This window comes from Falco naumanni, chromosome 13, assembly GCF_017639655.2.
Source record: "Falco naumanni isolate bFalNau1 chromosome 13, bFalNau1.pat, whole genome shotgun sequence".
In the NCBI taxonomy this organism is placed as follows: Eukaryota; Metazoa; Chordata; class Aves; order Falconiformes; family Falconidae; genus Falco; species Falco naumanni.
The window spans coordinates 2,296,121-2,314,846 of NC_054066.1; the positions used below are offsets into that span (position 1 = coordinate 2,296,121).

General features: G+C 52.2%; 1 protein-coding gene across 1 annotated transcript; it reads right to left on the reverse strand.

Moving 5' to 3' along the window:
* Positions 1–534: 534 nt before the first annotated feature.
* On the reverse strand, positions 535–17,742 carry DZIP1L (DAZ interacting zinc finger protein 1 like). The gene is made up of 12 exons (XM_040613792.1): positions 17,513–17,742; positions 13,178–13,711; positions 12,226–12,310; positions 11,202–11,326; positions 10,658–10,819; positions 10,289–10,426; positions 8,547–8,577; positions 7,681–7,725; positions 7,081–7,217; positions 6,072–6,264; positions 5,478–5,682; positions 535–2,705 (listed from the first exon to the last, which is right to left on the reverse strand). Exons 2-11 carry the CDS (start codon positions 13,670–13,672, stop codon positions 5,498–5,500), a joined length of 1,596 nt encoding a protein of 531 aa, XP_040469726.1. The 5' UTR covers positions 13,673–13,711; positions 17,513–17,742; the 3' UTR covers positions 535–2,705; positions 5,478–5,497.
* Positions 17,743–18,726: the final 984 nt, after the last annotated feature.

Consider the following 18,726-nt stretch of genomic DNA (forward strand, 5'->3'; position numbering starts at 1 on the left):
TTGTTCTCCTGCAGGAGAAGCCATATTTTTTTCCTTAATACAGTCACAAAGAAATCTTTGTGCGAAGAAAATGTCAGGACATCTGCCTGCCTATCTAACCTCAGCTGTGAGTGAGAGTCCCCACTTGCACTCCTGGTTTTCTTTTCCACTGCGTGTTTTCTGCTGGGTTTAGTTTGGTTTGCTTTGTTTTGCATTTCCCTGGCTGCAGTGATCCACCTGATTGGGGAGCATCCCTGCTGCTCTTCACTTCTTTAGCATCATGCAGCATGGCATGAGCATGTGGCAGTGCCAATGGGCACTGGGCTCATGCCGCGTTCCCTGCAATGTGGCCCAGTTTGGTGTCATCAAGAAAAGGACAGTACTCTAACAAGGGGTATACAAGCAGTTGCTTTATCTAGGGAAGAAATCTATAAAACAACAAGGGAAAAAAAACTGAGCAAAATTTCTTTTCTGGGCAACACCCTGATGGAGCTGATATCATTGGAGTTGCTTCTCCCCTCCCCTCCCCTCCCCTCCCCTCCCCTCCAGCTCATCACCTGTGATAACCCAAGGTGAATCTTCATGGCTCTTCCATGCCCACCACACATCCTCTGCCATGTGGCTCGCTGCAGCTCACAGCACACAAAGAACAACTTCCCATGGCAAATGCTGGCTCAAAATGTCCAGTCTGAAATAAAAATGCTTTGCTTGTATCTCCATTCTTTGTTTGTCACGGTATGAGTGCCATGTTTCTCTTAGCACAAGGCTCTCAGCTGTTTTTGGAGGTTCCCAAACTTAGGGGAAGTTTTCACCCCACCCTCCTGGTACCACCTGGACTTGGTGTTGAGTTTGTGAAGCTCACCACAATGGCTCAAAAGCACCTCAGGCATGAAAACATGGCAAAATGAATGTAAGAGTGATTCTTGCACTTGTCGGCAGGTGAATACGTGCAGGAGCAGCCAGAGCTGGGTCTGGCAGGGTTTGGTCAGCAGTCGGCAGAGTGGGTGTGATGTAGACTTTAGCGCTGGGCAGGGCGCCTGCTTTGGCACTGAGCTTGCCACGTAGTCACGGCGAAACAGCTCTGCTTTCTGCCCTTTTCCTACCTGTTTGCTCTTTTGGGCAGAAACATATTTCCCCATTGATCTTGGGCCGTGCCAGCACCAGCGCCCAGCCCAGGGCTGCTGCATGCAGGCGGCGAGGGCAGAGGTGCGTGAGTCCAGGCAGGTTTCCTATCATGCCTCTCCCATGAGCTTGCGACCTCCACTGGTAATTTTTTACAGTTAAGAAGCTCATCTCTTTCTCTTGGTTACCAATACCAGTGCTCTGAAACGGGGGAAAACACCCCTCCCTTATTTATCAAAACCGGTGTTTGTTAAGGTCGACACTCACCAAAAAGAACAAAAGCTGTTAAATTAAGCACGATGTAACGCATCTGGCAATAGCACTGTAAGCAATGAATAACACAAGCCAGGTATATTTCTTAAACTGGAATGATCAAAATAGAAGAAATCCTTTTCAAGGTATGCAGCTACAGCCGTATGGGTGGGTAAGAGCACACAGCTGAATGTGCACATACCAGGGCCATGGGGATTTGTGGAATCGGGGGGATGGGGGTCCTGCGTGTTTGTGAGCAGTTATCTGGAAGGCGTTTTTTCTGTTCAGTGAAATTAAATTAAATCACCCCGTTCTGCCTAACCCTAGCTGGTCTTTCTGCTCCCTCGCATTAAACCCACATGCAAGTGTTAGAAATAGGGAATGGCAGAAGTCTGAACCGGAGGTGGAGTGCGGTGGAAAAGAGAAGAGAAACGGAGCAATGCCTGTTTTTCCTGATGCATCTTCCAAAATTTTATACTTTTGAGGGACTGAGATCATAAATGCACTGCCACAAATGTACAAAATACAGAGAGAATTAGGAAGATGGACTTAATTTACACAGATGAGCATTATCAGTGGAGTCTGGTTTATATGGCCACGTTTACAGGGCAAAAAAAATCATCCTTTGCGTTGGAGTTCCCACCAGTCCGAGAAGGAAGGGAGGAAGGAGACAGCAGCTCTGGCTTCTTACGCTGCCCAAAGCGCCCGCAGGCCATGTTCCTCCTAGAGCAGAAAATGAGACATATTCCGTCGCCCTTGGGAGTGCTGGCAAAGAGGAGGAAAGCTGCTTTCTCCCCTTCCTGACTGTGTTTTGGACTGTTTAAAGCACGAAAGCCCCACACGGAGTGCCAGGCTGTGCCCGGTGTGGGGGGCTGCTCCCAGCCTGTCGGATGCGAAGCCCAGGGAGCACTGCTGGGTCTCCAAAAGCTCCTGGCACCGTCCCGCGCTGTGTTATTGCTTGTGTGCGTGATGATGGCAGAGCAGAAATCACTTCTTCGGCGACCACACAGCATTTATCCTCCTTGGTGCGATCCACAGTGGCTGGCCAGGGAGGACCCACCCCCCCCGTGCTGTCTGGGAGAGCTCCAATATTGGGGTCTTCCCCAAAAGAGGGGTGGCTGGAGCCCAGGAGCAGCCTGGCGAGGATCAGAGAGGCTGCTGCCCGTTTCTGGTCTTGTGGCACCATCCAGTGGCTGCTGGCAGAGGGCTGTCACTTCCCTGTCACCACCGCGTGTCCCCTTGCATCCTGGCTCCCCGGGGCCCTGGGAACAGAGGTGGTTCCCGAGCATCAGTGGTGGCTCCGCCAGGTCCGCCAGGGAGCTGGTCTGCGGGTCACTGCTGTCACCTGCCAACTGGAGAGGAGCACAGAGAGGCTGAGAGGGAGCAGCGGGGCTAGACCCACCCCCCACATTTGGACCCTGTGCTCCCCCTGCTACAAATCCACAGGGTTTTCTTCTCCAGCAGGATGACGCAAAAATCAGGGCAAGGAGGGTCAAACAGGGCTGCATCAGGGCATCACACAGGAGACCCTGTCTATTTCTGTGGCTTGCAGTCAGCCCATAAACCTCATGCTTCACTGGTGTTTTTTTTTGGTTTGGGTTCTGTTGTGTTGTTTTGTTGGGGTTTTTTCTTTTGTGTGTGTGTTTGTTGCTTTTTTTTAAAAAAAAAAAATTTACCAGTTGAAGGCCTAGAATTTCATTATCACGGCAATAAGGAAAAAAAAGATCCCAGTATTTGTGCTAGGCCTTCCTTGGGTAAAATCTTTTTAATTTTTTTTTTTCTCTGAAAAAGCAATTTGATTCTAACACTGCCACCACTTTAATTACATCAGCTCTCCCTCATAAATTGAGGTTATGTTTAAGTCCCATTTTAGTAATTTAATAATTTTGCCATTGCATCACTCCAATTATCTCTGGATTTGTTCCAGAGACCTTTTCTCAATTTGATTCTCTGGCTCTTATTGTTTCGGTCCCAATTGCATGAATACTGATTTCCACCACCACCACCACCACCACACCCCCCCCCCCCCCCCCCCCCCAAAAGAGAGGGAACGGACAAACATCACGGGAAGGACAGATGGCTGCAAGTGGGTGAAGGGGCCAAGGGCCAAGTCTCCGCTGCTGGAGGTTTGAACTCCCTGTGCACACTGTGCCCTGTGTGCACTACTGATGGGTGGGAGCTGAGAAGTGGGTATGAGATGCCTTTTTTTCTGAAATAGAAATTATGTCAGAAAACATCCCTGTGGCCATCTGCACAAGATATCTGGAGTTTCTTGGTGGGGTGCTGGGTTTGGGTGATGCTGAGCTCACAGCTGGGAACAGTTTCAGCCTGCTGGGGGCTGGGGGGGGTGGGGATGTCTCTGTGACACTACACCCAGGTGTCTCTTCAGGAGCCTCAACCATCATGGATGTGGCCGTCCCTGAGCAGGGCAGAGCAGGTTTAGCAGGGAGCTCCAAGGCACGGTGATGGCTCAGCTGGGTGGGAAGGGAGGAGAACTCCAGGCACTCTAGGGCAAGCCGGTTTCTTAATAGCTTCAATTCACTAGCACTCTCTGGACCCATCCCAACGGAGCTGTTTCAGCAAGCAAACGTTTTGTGCATAGGATGTACCACGGGGGTTTCCCTCCCCGAGCAAGCACTGGGTGGATAACACTCCGGTGTATGCAAGGATGCTGGAGGAAATCTCCATCTACACATGCAGCCCAGGCTAGCGGTGTATGACACAGCACCAACACCTCATTTTTGGCCTGGGACACACCACAGCCACATGTAGTACCTGCTGCTGTCTGCAACTAATGCATAGGTAAGAAATGCCTCCTGCTTTCCCCCACCTCTCAGAGGGGCCATGGGGCAATTCCTACATCATGCCTGGACACATCGGGCTTTACAGCACATAGCCAAAAGTAAAAACAAGCTTTTCTCCTGTGTTTGACAGCCCTTTGGGTCCTGTGGGGTCCGCTGCATGCTCTAGACTGTCTTCTTTCCCTCTGCACAAAAAGAGGGCTGCAGGATTTATTGCACCCTAGGAAAATACCCTGGCAGGGTCAGGCACGCAAGTTGCCAAGGGATAAAGCCACCAGCGCCCCATTGCCTGGCTGGGTATGGGGGGCAGTGGGATAAGACATGTCCCACTTCAGCCCCAGGAAGAAGGTGACAAAGCGATGCTGACGGTGCTAACCAGGACCATCCCCACCCCCTCAAGAACAGGCAGTACCTGAAGCGGGTCTGACCCGTGGGAGCCAGTCTCATCCCCCAGCACCCCTGCGGAGAGCGCTGGCTCTTGCTTAGGGCTGAGCCTCACGGGGAACAGGGGAGGCTGCTTCCCTCCCAGCATCACTTCTGAGCTGGTGCACAGAGCTGGGTCAGGCGTGGGGCTGCTTTGGTGTCCCTTTCCCCACTCCTGAAGTAGATGCAGGGAAGCCTTGCAACACTCTGGGCTGCGATCCAGCCCTGAGCAGGGCAGCCCATGGTGAAGTCCCATGTTCCCCATGGACATGGACAGGTCCATCACACCCACCAACAGCAAACACCTTGCTGCTAGCATGTCCAACAGATACTCATATCCATACCTTGGCTGTGTTTCACACCCATAACTGGACCTGGCTTTCTCTTGCTCCTGGAGCAAACAAGTAACTCCTTTCCACAACCTGCTCTCAGTCACAGATGAGCTTTTTTTCTTCTCTGCTGCTGCCTCACACCCTCTCTACGTTGTCTCTTCTCTGCATGGTCTGCACAGTTTCCACAAGCTTTCATTTTACATCTTTACTACTTCTGTTCCAAAACCCCAGGAGAACTCCTTCATCCCCTTGCAGAGGTTCTGGGAGGGAAAGAAGGAGCCGAACACCAGTGGGAACTGCCCTGTGTTTGTCTCCAGCAACCACATGGTGGGTAGCAGCCCTCAGGTCTGACTTTGCTGAGTTGTTTGGGTCACCGATATGGGCAGGGGGACCCCAGAAACCCCCTTTTCCAAACAAACCCCTCTGGGGTGCCCCATTACCCACCATTCGGCAGTTTCCAAAGGTGCTGGTGTTTGGGCAGCACTCAGCATGCTTGGGGCCAGCTTGTGGCTGAGGCTCTTGGGCATTGCCCACCTGCCTGCAGATGAAAGGAGGTGATGGGACTCACCTCCACTGTGGGACAAGTCGTCAATGGAGGCTGCTGGCTTTGGAGGTCCGCAGGGTGCCCCAGGGAGTCCCTGGGGGGCTGTGGGTAGAGCGGGCTCTGCTCTGAGGAGTGGGCTGGGGGGTCACCACAGCTCCAGGCTCTGCTGCAGCTGGTATCACCATGGGCTGTGACCCATGAAGTGACCTGGGGCTCTTCAGGTTGCGAGCTGGAAAGCAAAATGGAGAACAAGGAGAATCACCACCCACCTCCTGGTAGTCCTGTGGGTTGCCCTTGGGGGAGCCACGCACCCCACCTGACATGGGGTTGTATAGAAAAAGGTGGAAAAACAGATTTGGCCGTTCTTGCAAATCCGTATTTCACTCTGCTGGGGCTTTGGGGAACAGCTGATGTTTATTCTTGAACATGTCAGGCCAAGCCACATGAGGTCAGTATGCAGAGAGCAATTGCAGAGACCTGCATCACTCTAAGTGCCCCTTCCTCTGCCTTGTTGCCCCACTGGGTAAGGGGACAGCATCCTGTGGCCATCCTGTGGCCATCAGTGGGTGGCAACAGGTCCCTACGGACAGTATGCAGAAAGGACAGGAGGGCATTCACCTGGGATGATGGAGAGCTGTTGAGGCAAAGCACTGCTGGGCTTCTTGCATCTCCTGACTTTCCCCATCACTGCTTGAACCAACTCGTCCTTCAGGGGTAGGAGACTGGGAAATTTCTCAGCCTTCTGTTGCTGCTGAAGCCTGACCAGAGCCTGGAGCTTTTTGTAGGTCCGAGTGGAGATTCCTTTTGCAACCTAAAGCAGAGGGCAGCTGAGGAGCCTGACATTGTCCTCCCACAGCACCGGGTGGTGAAACAAGCCCTTGGCAGTACTACTGGTACTCAAGTGCATCCTGCAAGCTCCAAGCCCTGCCCGAACACCAAGCCCCGACACCCATCGTTTCCCCAGCACAATGTATCCCATGCAAACAGCCCACATTTGCACCTCCGGGAAGCAACCACATGAGAAGTCGTTCAGTCACTGTTTTCTCTTCGTGCTTTCGGGACCCAAACCAGAAATGCTGCCTTGCTCAGAAACATGGGTGGATGGAGCAAGGCGGGTTCCGGCAGCTGTGCCCACTGCCTGCCTTTGCATCAGCTCTGCAAGGTGCTAGGTGGTGGTGTTGCATTGCCGGGAGCTCGGGAAGGCTTGCAGGCGGTACTATTTAATATGCTTGGCATGAAAAGGACTTGGACAGTGAAAGTCCCCTTGAAATCCCCGTGACAGGGGCGGCTGTGCCCTCCCTCCCGAGAAGAGAGTGAGCCCTGGATAATTTAGCATATGAAAGGCTGCTTGTGAGAAAGAGATTTGCTGGAGATATACTAATGACCAACCTCAGAGATGGGAGCACCACAATTTATTCCCTGTGCTACTGTGTGATTTTGCCTCCACCTTCCCATTCGTCTCTCAGAGTGTGATTGCTCCAGATGGTGATTTTTTTTATTGCCTGTTAATGTTTTGATTGCTCCCTCCACAAAAACAAACAAACTAAAAGAAATCAGTCCAGAGCAGTCTTTGTGTCCCTGCACCAGCCCAGGGCTGGCATTGCAAATGCACTGCAAAGACACTTACCCGCTTGACACCCATGCTCTCCAGCTTTTCCTCCAGCATTTCCTCCAGGATAGGGCGAAACTGCTTCAGGAGGTTTGGGTTTCTCTGCAGGGCCTCCAGCAGCCTCTGCTTCCCACCCAGGGTGGCCTCCTTCCTGTCTGGAGTAAAGGTGGGTGCTGGCACCAGTGCAGTGATGTTGGTGTGCCCTGGGGAGGGGGCTGCTGGGGCCCTTCTCCTCCTTGAGGACATGGGTCCCACCGAGCCCAGCGCAAGCAACTGATTGCCCTCAGCAGACTATATCCCTCTACGAAAGGGCACCTTCCTCCTCTAATTTGATTAATTCCTGCCCACAACTTTTTCGAAATCCCACCCACAGCCCAGCAGCTGCCTGGGACAGCTTTCCCAGGTGAAGTGCCGGCATCAGGGCTGGTCATGGGGCTGTCGTACTCTGCACAGCCAGGAGGAGACCGGCGAGGTCACCCCCTCTGCCCCCAGCCCACCACCTCATCACCGGCAGCTCCGGCCAGCACCCCCTCATCCTCACCACACAACACTCCAAGGCAAACGACAGCTTCACCCTGGTGCTCTGGGGACAGGGATGGTCCCAGCTCTGGTACTCACCTGATGACTCTTCATCAGCCACCACTTCGGTCACCTCCTGGGTCACTGCAGGGAAGAAAGGAGCCTGTGAGGGTCGAAGAGGGGCCAGGGCCCCAGCACAGAAGCAAGCACTGATCACCACCTGCTTTTCCTATACGGAAAGTATGGACACACCTGTCCCTTTGGGGATCCAAGGCTGGCCCAGGTGTGGCACCAGACCTTGGAGAACATCCCGAGGGAAACCCTGGGGCACTTGTGCACCAAAGCCACCGGCTGGAGGATGTCAGTGGGCGATCAGCCCCCTGCTGCCCCTCAGGGCTGGGGTCAGCAGTGCTCCCCTTGGGTATTTACTAACAGACATCGCTGCTTTATGGCCTTTTTGTGTTTCCTGAGCAGCAGCCCCTGGCCAGGTCTGCAGCTGCACCGCAGGCATTAGGGAGCTGAGAAGTCCCCATTTTCTTTCCCTGGCACCTGATTATAGAAAACCCAGACTGTAAAGAAGAAACCACAGCATGCCTCAGCTCCTTATTTTTATGCAAATAACCACTGGCATCATTTCGGAGGAGGCAAGGTCATTCATTTGCTGTGAGTGCTTGATTGAAATCTCATTCCTTTGGGGTATGGCTAGAATGCAAAACCCACCCAAGAGACCAGTTAGTTTTGTGCCAGTGACCAGAGCGGCGGTCTGTGCTGTTGCAGCAGACCGTTGAGGGACTGGAAGGTGTCCGCTCCACAGCTTTGTGTGAGAGGACATACGACCAGCTCCCTGGAGAGGATTCCACACTTTTGTAGAAGGAGAAAGAGAAGGCGTTGTGGTCTGAAGGCCTGTTAGCCATGAAAAATTTATCTAGATGGGAATTGAATCGCTTTAAAAATGTGATCATTACCTTCAGGTTTGCTTGCAGAGAGCAGCTTGATCTGTAAAGAAATAGATGGGGCATCATTCAAAAATCATTTCTTTATCTGTAATTTTGGGTTATTTTTCCTCTGCCTGCAGAGTGTTATTATTAAATGCAATTCAAAAAAGGAGCAGAAAATAGCAAGAGCCTAAAGTGGGCACATACACTCCCCAAGAGCTCTTTCCCTTAAGCAGCCCATACCTGTGAGGGGTCAGCTTAGGGGCTTTCCATAACGCGATCACTAGCACATCCTGTTATACCCCACGGGCTATTTATAGATCTGACAACAAGTGAAAGATGCTCCAAACTGTAATACAAAGTGTTGCTCTGGTGATCTACACCCCAGTGGGCATGATTCCTGCCAATGATATTCATGTAGTGCTTCATGTTTAATGAGAGCGAAAAAGAGCCCAATGTAGCAAAGCATTACAGAATGGGCTTGATTTTAAGCTTAGCCTTAATTCAGCAAATATTTTAAGGCTGCTTAGAGTTAAACATCCGCTTAAACCCTCTTGATGAACCAAGGCCTCTCTTTTATTTTTTTAATATCACTTGCTTTCTTCTCCTGGGACTCTGTGACCTTGAGCTGCTCCCCAAGACAGGTGCTGAGGGCATGGTACCTGCTGATGTGCATGGTCCATAACTGCCCACTGGTCCTGAGATGGGGTGGCACAGAATGTCCTCTTCTCTTTCTTCAATTGCAAGGGGTAAAAACAAAACAAGAAGACTTGAACGTGGTGAAAATGTGTTTGGAACCACCTCTTCCCTTCACCAGCAAGGACAGCTCTCTGGATTTTTGTTATTGAGATGTCCTCCAAAAGGCAGATCTGGCCTTGCAGAAGATATATGGCCAGCTTCAAAGGCTGCTGGTGGGAAGCTCATGTCTGCTTGTCAGCTGTGATAGGACACAGCTTTGGTTGCTGCATTCTTTTTATTCTTTCCCCTTGATAATGTGATAACTATACTCTGTTGCCTGAGGCTTTGAAGTCAGGCCAAGGTTGATTTGAAGTGTGTAGGCCCGCTCTTTCCACCTACCACTTGCTGGGCTGATCTGCAGAGAGGGCATCCCTGATTCTTCTGAAGAGACCGTAAAGGAAACAAGCCCTTTTCTGGGTGAGGTGCCTGTTAGCTGCCAAGGACATCTAGCACCTACCTGGACCTCCTGTGCCTGGTTGTCCCTCCTTAGGTTCTTCAGCTCCTGCCTCTGCTCTGCCCTCTGCCAAATTAAACACATAAGCGTTTCCTTCCTCAGGCTGTGGGCTTCTTGTGGGTATGGGCACCTGATCTCATCCATGTTCAGAGAAATTAACCTTCCCTTTGGGTCCAGAAGGATGGTTGGCACTGTAATTCCAGTGCTGTTCCCAACTCTCTCTATGCTCAGAGGTACCATGCATGGTATAGCCTTCTTCAGATGTCTCTAGATGTTGAGAAGGAGGCTGATGCACAGGTAAATAAACTTCTTTTGTTTATTTAAGTGCTTTTCCATATGGTGAGCTTCTGCAGTGCTCTGGTGAATTGAGTTTCCCTGAAGTAAGCAGGACCATGACATGCCCTCCGCCACCCTCCAGGTCCCATTTCTGGACTCAGGCTGTCAGCGCTCTACACCAGCAAGAGCCCTGAGCAGAACCTGAGCTGAGAGGCAGAGGTGCATGGATGTGGGTGCATCTCCATCCAAATGCACCTCCTGGGATGCGCAGTAAGGGTAAGGACATGGGTACCACACTGCTCACCTGCGCTGTCATCCTCTCTTGCTTGCCCTGCTGCTCTGCCCGGCTTGGTGCCTGCCACCATGCCTCCTCAGTGTCATCGTCCTGCAGGGTCCCCAAGTTGGACTTCGCTGCCTCTCTGGCCTGAAGTTCCTGCAGTTTCTGGAGGGGGGAAAATAAGGAGCTGTGTGGCCCACAGGAGGTCCTGCTTTCCTCCTGGGGAGCCCAACCTTCACCAGCCACTGCTTCCAACCCCAAAATACTTGTGTGCCCCCAGGAGCAAAGGCATGGCCTCTTTGAGCTGTGAACCTGTGATGCCACCTGGACCAGGTGAAGCAGCAATCTTGGACATCCCCTTCCCTGCTTCGAGGAGCATGTGGGGTGCTTGCTCACCGCCTCCATGGCACTGCTTCTGCTCGCCACATCCTTGAACGCTTTGAGGAAGATCTGCCTCAGGCCATCTATCTCTTCATGCATCTTCATCCTCTCCTCCTCTTTCCATCTTTCCAAATCTCTCCTGCCCTCCTCTTGTTGCTGGCAAGCTCTCTCTGTTTCCTAAAGGGAGTGGAAAAATGGAGGCAGGAGCTGTCTTGGCTGCAGAGCAGAAGTACCAAAGGCTGGGCCTTCTGCCCTGGCACTGGTGGCGTAAGCACCAATGCTCTCGTCACACCCGCCGCTGCTCAGAGCCTGCCTGCACACTGTGGGGAGGCTGAGGCAGCACAGCTTCCCAGGCAGGCATGCTTATAGAATCCTTATTTCCACGTGACATTTACCATGGGAATTTCTGGGGGCAAATCTTCCAAAGCAAGAGATGCAAGCCCCACCATGAAATATTTTTCAATGCCTTTTCCACTTGTGCTTTAAAAACTTTCTGCATTTCATCACTCCTCCTCCCTCATTTTTTTTACAAATGGGTAGTTGTGCCCTCACCCCGTACCTGCTCCCTGCGCAGCTTCTCCGCTTCCCTCTCTGCTTCCAGCTGTTGCTGCGTCTCCCGCAGTTTCACCTTCAGCTCCTCTACCTTGTCCTCCATTTGCTCCATCTGCTTCATCTTTTGCCTCTCTGCAAAGCTCAGGGAAACAAGAGGTGCTGTGAGCAAGGGTGTGATCTGCCAGCTCCTACTGGGATTTTGCGTTGGGCTGGGCGGAAAAGCCTAATAAAGCATTGACCAAAACCCCTGTAGGGGCTCAAAGTGAAGAAGTAGGTAGCTGAGCTGCAGGAAAAAACATGACAAATGTGGCCACGTGGCTTCTGATATTTATTTATTATTTTTGCAGACTTGGAGAGATTTGCGGCTCATGAGGCAGCATAACTTTGCATCGGGCTTGTTCTCTCCAGCAGCCAAAGAGCACTGCTTGGGTGTTTCAGGCTGCACTGGGGAAGGTGCCTTTGGAGCAAAGCTCAACCTGTTGCATTGCATCAGCCCTGGGCTGGGGTTCCAGCCTGCCAGCAACAGCAAAAGCAGCTTTTTTATGTGCCAGGTTCAAGTGGCAAGTGCAGTGAAGCTGTAACGAGGCTCTGTGGCTTTCACACAGCATGTCACACCTGCAGCTTCCAAAGTGTTTTGCAAAGAAACATCAATTCCTTGACAAAAAAGGGGCATGGGGAAGGTAAGCCCCTCTCCCACTCCAGTAAAACACTCTCCCAGACTCCCCAGCATAGCTCCATCCCCACAGTCCTGTGGAATCTTTGGATGGAGAAGATCCCTAGGGAAACTGAGGCACAGAGGTGAGCTGTAAAGGCACATGCAGTCTTGTATTCGACTGCCTGTCCTACCTGTGCTGGAGGGAAAGGCAGCAAGCAGAAAGCCTTCAGTCAGTATTCACAGAAATGCAGAAGAAGAAAAGAAGTTACAGGAAGTTGTCTTTAACCTCCTATGGTCACTCTGGTTTCTGACATCTACATCGAATGGAGGAAAACCTGCCTGGGGAAGTGGAGGGAGAAGTTGTCCCAGTGCTCACCCGCCTCGGTGGCCTCTGCGTGCCGGCGCTGCACGTGGGCTTGCAGGAAGGAGTTGTTCATGAAGGCTTTACCGCAGAGGTGGCACTGGAGAGGAGGGAAAAGTCAGCATAGGGACTGGGATCTGCAGAAAGGGGCACCCCCCGTGCCCCCTGCAAGGCAGGCAAAGCTTTGCTGCTTTAAAGCAAAAGGAGAGACCTCAAGAGAGATGGCTGTTGTGTTGGCAGCGCGTAGACGGAGGGCATTGGGAGTTTCTTCTGTCTGAAACCAAGGAAGAAGGCAGAAGCCAAGGTGGTGCAAGGATACTGGTTGGGGAAAAAAATGCTGCCTTCCCCAACAGAGCAGTGCAATCAAGGAAGCAAAGCACCAGTGAGGTCTTGGTTATAATGGGGTCCTACGCTTGCAGGGATGACTGGGCTGAATGAATCTAAATCATCTGGTTTGGTTGGCTTTTACTTTCCAGGAGTAAGTTAGTAGGTTGATTTGGTGATGGGGAAAAAGCAGACGAAAAAGGCACATCCAGCAGGCTTCCTGCTGAAAGGGTGGGAAAAGCTCGGTCGGGGGAAAAAGCAAAATCACCACCAAATCCAGGAGCATCCAGAAATCTTTCACTGGTCTGGAGGATGCTTAAAGTCTCCCTGGCATAAGATATGCCCCAGAACACAGGGATCTCCTGAGATCTCCCCAGAAGGCCTTTTACAGACCCCCTCTCCCACACTCTGTGCAGCTCTACCTGTAGTTGGCATGTCCCAAAAAAGGGAGCTTCCCTCTGGGCTGGCAAGGACTCGGAATCTCCATGAAGGTGATGAACCAGTGCAAGGGAAAGCAGCAGGGCTGGCCAGCACCTTTTCTAGGGCCAAGATGTAAGCATAGCGGGCTTCAAAGGCAGCATGCAACAAAGGGCGTCCTGCATGGGGATGCTCTTTACACCCCTTACACCTTCCCGTCACGCACCTTGCAATGGGTGTTGGGGCCAGCTTGCGGGAAGAGCTGCTGCATGGCAATCAGCTTCTTCCACCTCCTGCTCTCCTCCTTTGCACCCCGGAGCTGCGCTGCCTGCTCTGCTGCCTGCTGTTGGATGCAAGCCAGCTCGGCGTGGGCATCTCGCAGGCACTGGGTGTGCATGGCCAGGCTGGTCCCGAGGCACTCCTGGCAGTGCAGCAGGTACTCGATGCTCAGCTGGGCCATCCTGAGGACCTTCAGCAGGATGGGGTCCGCCGGCTGCCCGCAGTGGGGGCACCGCTCCCCATCCAGGTTGCAGAAGGTGACGCCAGAGATGTGCTCCTGGAGTGTGGCCACGTCCACCTCCCGGGCCACCTGCTCCACGTTGATGGCACTGAAGCGACGCCAGTCAACACTGACCCGGCGGGGCTGGAAGTGGAAGGGGGGAATGTCCACCGGGATGGTGAGTCCTGGGGATGCCCCCAGTATCCCTGTAGCCCCAGGCATGGGCTGGTGCAGTGAGTGGTAAAAGTCTGCAGAAAAGTGCTGAAAGGCAAAAGGGATGTGTTAGGGCTGACCCCACAGCCACCCTCCAGCTCCACTGCCGCCCCTGCAAGCCCCCACACACTGTGGGCACCGAGCAGAGGGACAGAGCTGAGCTTATGTGGCAGCAAAAAACCTTCCCTTTTCCCTCCCCATCCAGAACTGCTGCAGTAGATAGCAAATTCTGGGGGAAAAAAAAAAATCTACAAAAAAATCTGCCAGGTTGTTCACCATCTGTTTTCAGTAAGGGAGACATCTAAAAGTGTTACATTGGAACCCTTTGCAATGACCCATTCTGAAAGGACCTGTAAATCCCTGCTGAGTGTGCGTGGTTTAGGGGAACAGAACTGGCCTGTTTGGGGAACAAGACGCAGGGAACACTGGACAGCCTTTAATACCACAGCAGTCCGCTGCCTTCCACGGTTCCCTGCTCTGATCTAAACCTAGAGCACTTCCAAAGTAGTTTGCTTGTTTTCCTAGCTGTGTCCTAAATTAAACAAAAATAGTTAAAATGCATAGTTTTAGATCTGTGAAATAAATTATACTGTTCTTAGTCCCTAGCTAGGGATTTGCTGCTGCCTCTCTGCTACACCCACCTGCCACCTTTAAGATACTTAATTTTTTGAAAATGCTCTTTGCTGAAAGGCCACTTACCATTTTTCTGGATGCAGATAGGGCCCCCCCACAGGCTGAGGGCCCCGGGATACGGAGCAGAGCAGGCGGAGAGATGTTGGTGTGTTTTTGGTGTGTTGGTTGCTGGGTGTGCTGTGTAACGTGAGTCCGAGCCAGCCCAGTGCCTGGCACACACCTGTGCCTCCTGCACAGCCTGCACCTACTTCTGTGCTCCCAAGACGAGGACAAACATGGTCAGGCAACCCAGGGAACCGCTGAATAACTGCCTGCATGGTGCAAGAAAGCCAAGCTTTCCTACGCTTTCCTCTGCTAACTCAGAGGAAGAGGGGGCAGTGATTATCACTGTCTGTCTGCAGCAGAAACAGTGCCCAAATCAGGTTTGTGGCCCTAATTTCAGTCTTCAAAATGTTGTTCACAAGTGGGTGCCCTGGAGCCTCCAAGGCTCCCATTTGTGTTTCTCCAAGGCTCAGCCCTACCTGGCACACGGGGTGACAGTGGTACGGGCAGGGCAGAGCAAGGGCAAGGGGCTGCCAGGCTGAGCCAGCCCTGCACCCAGGGTTTTCCAACCAAGTGCCTAGCAGGGACACTTTTCATGGTGCCTGCATGTGCGCTGGGATGAAACGATCCTGTTCTCTTGTTTTTTCTGTTGCTGGAGCAACCACAGGGTTTCCCAGGTGTTACGTGGGGTTGCACAGGGTGGAGTCCGTTAACGCTGATACTGCAGCCGGTGACGTCTGCAAGCCCACGAACATTTTCCATCTCACGGGACTGGTTTTCTACCCCTACCCTGGGTTCCCACTGCTTTCACTGCCAGGATTGCTTTATCTGCACAGTGCTTCCCGTGCCCTCGCAAGGCTGGTTTGCACTTGGTCCAGCTCAGCAGCATTCAAACCTATTGCAAACTCTGCAAAATCCTCTCTTGCGCTCAGAGACAGAGGGTCTCCTCCTGCCCTGAGTAAGCCCCTTCACATCTCTGTCTTGCTCTAGTCTGCTCAGTCAGCTCATTAGGCACCTAAATAGCTTTTTGCCTGTAGTCCCATCTCCCACCGGGGTCTTTCCCTGTTGCAAGTAAATACTAGGGGTCAATGACTGCTCTGAACCACTTTGGATCAAGCTGGGTGGCTCTTTTAAGCACTTTTTAGCTCTACAGCAATTTTACCTGACCCTCTCTTCTTTCTCACCCTTCTCTTGCTTACTTCCCTTCCTCAGTATGGCAGGAGACAGTAAAGCCTTGATTCAGGGCTGTAGCTAACCTGGGAAGCCGTCGCACGCTGCTGCAGACAAGGCACCAAAGCCTCGGGAACAGCTGTGGATCAGCGTGCTGTAGTTAACCCTTGTTTCCCTCTGGGGTTTGCTCGTTCTTTTCATTTTTGGTGCCTACCTAAAGATAATTGGGTCAGCAAGCCCCTTCCCTTGCAGGCTTGTATGGCCAACAAAGATCATTATTGTTGTTACTGCTGTGATATTTATACTGTTAGCAGTGCTGCAGTGTCAAATAATCCAATTCATTGCATCAGGCAAAGTGTAGTGTACATATATATGGATATGGATATATATATCTCTATACGTGCCTGTGTATATACAGGTGTAGCTACAGCCCTGACTCATAGCTGCATATTATATAGACCTGTTGGGTAATGGTGCATGGTCCCTGCCTGCGAGGTTTTGTTGCATACATTAATCATTCCTAAAGAGGAAGGGTTTGCAGGACCACGAATTAAAAATCCCTTAACAATCTACTACATACCCCAGGGGTAGGCTGTGTTGCATAACCTCGTTAATGTTAACAAAGTCTTCATGCACCAAAGCCAGCTGTGCTTCATCCGGCCGTCGGTGCCGACCTGCTGCTTAGCAGCACGGCTGCGATCGCCCCGTCGCCTGCTTCAGGAGTGCCTGCGGGTGCTGCAGCCTGCTGGGTTGTCCTCTCTGTTTCTCACAAAATGCTATATATAAGGTCTCAGACAGTGCAAGCATGGCTTCAGTGGGATGTTGGCATGGCAAAACCCTGGGAGTCCAACTCTGAGGGTTTATTTCTTCTCTTTACTTCCTACTTGTATTTGCCCAGGACAGGTCCTCAGTTGGTGTAAAGCAGTAAAAGTATTTTGGCTTCCATGCCGTAATGTAATGCAATGTCAGCTGGTGTGATGGAGCTGCTGGCAAAAGCTGTCTTCATCACCCACAAGGGAAATGTTGGTATTCCTGCACTAGGGCTGAGATATGGACTGCTGGGCAATGAAGACATCGGCCTCGATGGCTGCAGGTCCATTACAGAGGTAGCAGCTAGTATCACTCAGCAGAGCTTATTGCTGAAGGTGGTCACCTGCACCATTTCCACTCCACTGTGCAAAACCCATTTCCACCAAAGTATTGGTAGAGCTGGGTCCCAGAAAGTGTGATGGGCTTTCATTTTCCAGTCTGGAAGACAGTGTCTTTGCTGTCCCAGCGCATGGCTGCTGGGCCAGGCTGTTGCACAGTCCTCTTCTCTGCAACCCTGAGCCTTTGGCAGGGAAATTTCTCCTCCTTTCCTTCTCTTTCACCCTTTCCCACTGTCACTCTGGGGCCCTCCTCACTTTCCTGAACTCTTCAAGGGCTTCTTTGCTCCCTGCAAAGTCTAAGGCTGCTTCAGGTGCCAGCGTCCCTCTGCTCCCTGCCCACCTGGGAGCCTGCAAGCTGTGGGAGATGCCTTATCATGAAGCAGAGAGGTGTCAGGAACTCTGCTCACCAACTGCTCGAGCAGCTTCCCCACCTCCTCCGGACCCTTCCCAAAAGCAGCCATCACCTCCCTCGCTTTCTCAGCTTCTCTCCTCTTGCCCAAACGTAAGGTTCTGGGACTCACATGGGGTGGGCACAGGAGAACCCCCCTCCCCGCGTGAGACCTTTGGCGAGGCTGGCCGTGCTTGCTGCTATCAGCCCTACTTTGCTAGAAGTCCTGATGGTGCAGGCAGGCAGGAGAGAGAAGTGAGACAGGGTTGGACTCCATCTGCAGCACTGCTGCTACATAACACGGCAAAGCCTCGGAAATGTTTCTTGCCTGAGCTCATCTGCAAAGGCAGCTGGAGCGGGTCAAGTCTCTGCCCGTCCCCCTGCCCCGTCCCTCCCTTCCACGGACACAGCCACTGCCCGGAGAGGGGAGCCGGGAGAGCCGAGCCAGAGAAAAAGGCAAATACTCACTTGCTGGCAGAGACAGATAAACTGAAGAGGTGGGACAGGATGAGGATGGGAGCTGATCGATGAACGTGGGCGGTGGGAGGCAGCTGGGAACAGCTGGGGGCTGCCTGAAGCCGTGGGGGAAGGAGGGAGGACTTTCTGGGCTGTAACCCTACGCTCCTCCCTGCATCCCCTCAGCCCAGGAAAGTCAAAGTCATGGAGGAAAAACCACAGGCAGGCGAAACCCGCTGGAACGCAGCAGGGAGCCAACCAACCAACCTTAACCAGTGTGGATGGCACTGGGGCGTGAGCCTGACGGCCCCGGGCTGAGCTGTGAGAGCCTCACGCGAGGGAAGGGAACAGCAAAACACTCCCCCACCCCACGTTGCTCCTCTGAGAAGCCGCAGTGCCCAGTTACGGGGGGGTGGGGGGGGGGTGGGGGTGGGGGCGGAAGGAGACACGACCCCCACGTCTGAACACAGCACAAAGCCCACGTAAAGCCTGCGTGCAGAGGGCTTCCTTCTCCCGATTAATCCTGCTGCTATTTCTAGCCGCAGAAACGGGGCTGCTGATTACAGCATGTTCATTAGCTGCTGTGTTTACAGAAGATAGCGTGGGCAGAGGGCAAACATTCGATTACGGGCCACCGATATCCACCCCTGCCTTTCTGCTCCCAAGTTAAAAACAGCTGTTTGGACAGATTTAAAATTAAGATTTGCAAGCTGGGCTTCTTTTCAGGGGGGTTGGGTGGATTGGCATTACCCTGGGAAAAAGGTAAATGCAAGGGGATGTGTTGCTTTCCGGAGAAAAACCTGTTGGGGTTAAACAGGGATTTTCACACGGCTGGACAGAGCTGCGGCACCTCATTTCCAGGGCAGTGACGTACGGAATTAGACTCTATAACTCGAAAGTTATAAAGTAGGTATGTTTATTGCGCGCAGATGCACAGGGGATCGCTCCCCCACAAGCGTGCATGCCCAAAGTGACGAACCATCTCACATTTATACAATAAAACAAATGAATATTCAATTAACGCCTATACATATTCGTTACCTAAACCTTACTCTCGCTTCGTATGTTAATTAGCATGTCAGTCCTTTGCCTGGAATGTGGTGGTCTTGCAGGTTTGTAGGTGATTCATGTCCTTGTGACCATCTGATCTTCTCCAGCAAGAAGACTTAGCTCTCCCTTCCTCTAGATAACATTGGAACATCTCTCATCCTTTTCTCATCCTTTTA

Coding starts and splice junctions, on each gene's coding strand:
- DZIP1L (XM_040613792.1), bottom strand. CDS start 13,672: ATGCCTGGGGCTACAGGGATACTGGGGGCATCCCCAGGACTCACCATC. Junction 10,427..10,657: donor GAAGCAGTGCCATGGAGGCG/GTGAGCAAGCAC, acceptor TCCCCCCTCCAG/AAACTGCAGGAACTTCAGGC. Junction 5,683..6,071: donor ACAGCTCTCCATCATCCCAG/GTGAATGCCCTC, acceptor TTTGCTTTCCAG/CTCGCAACCTGAAGAGCCCC.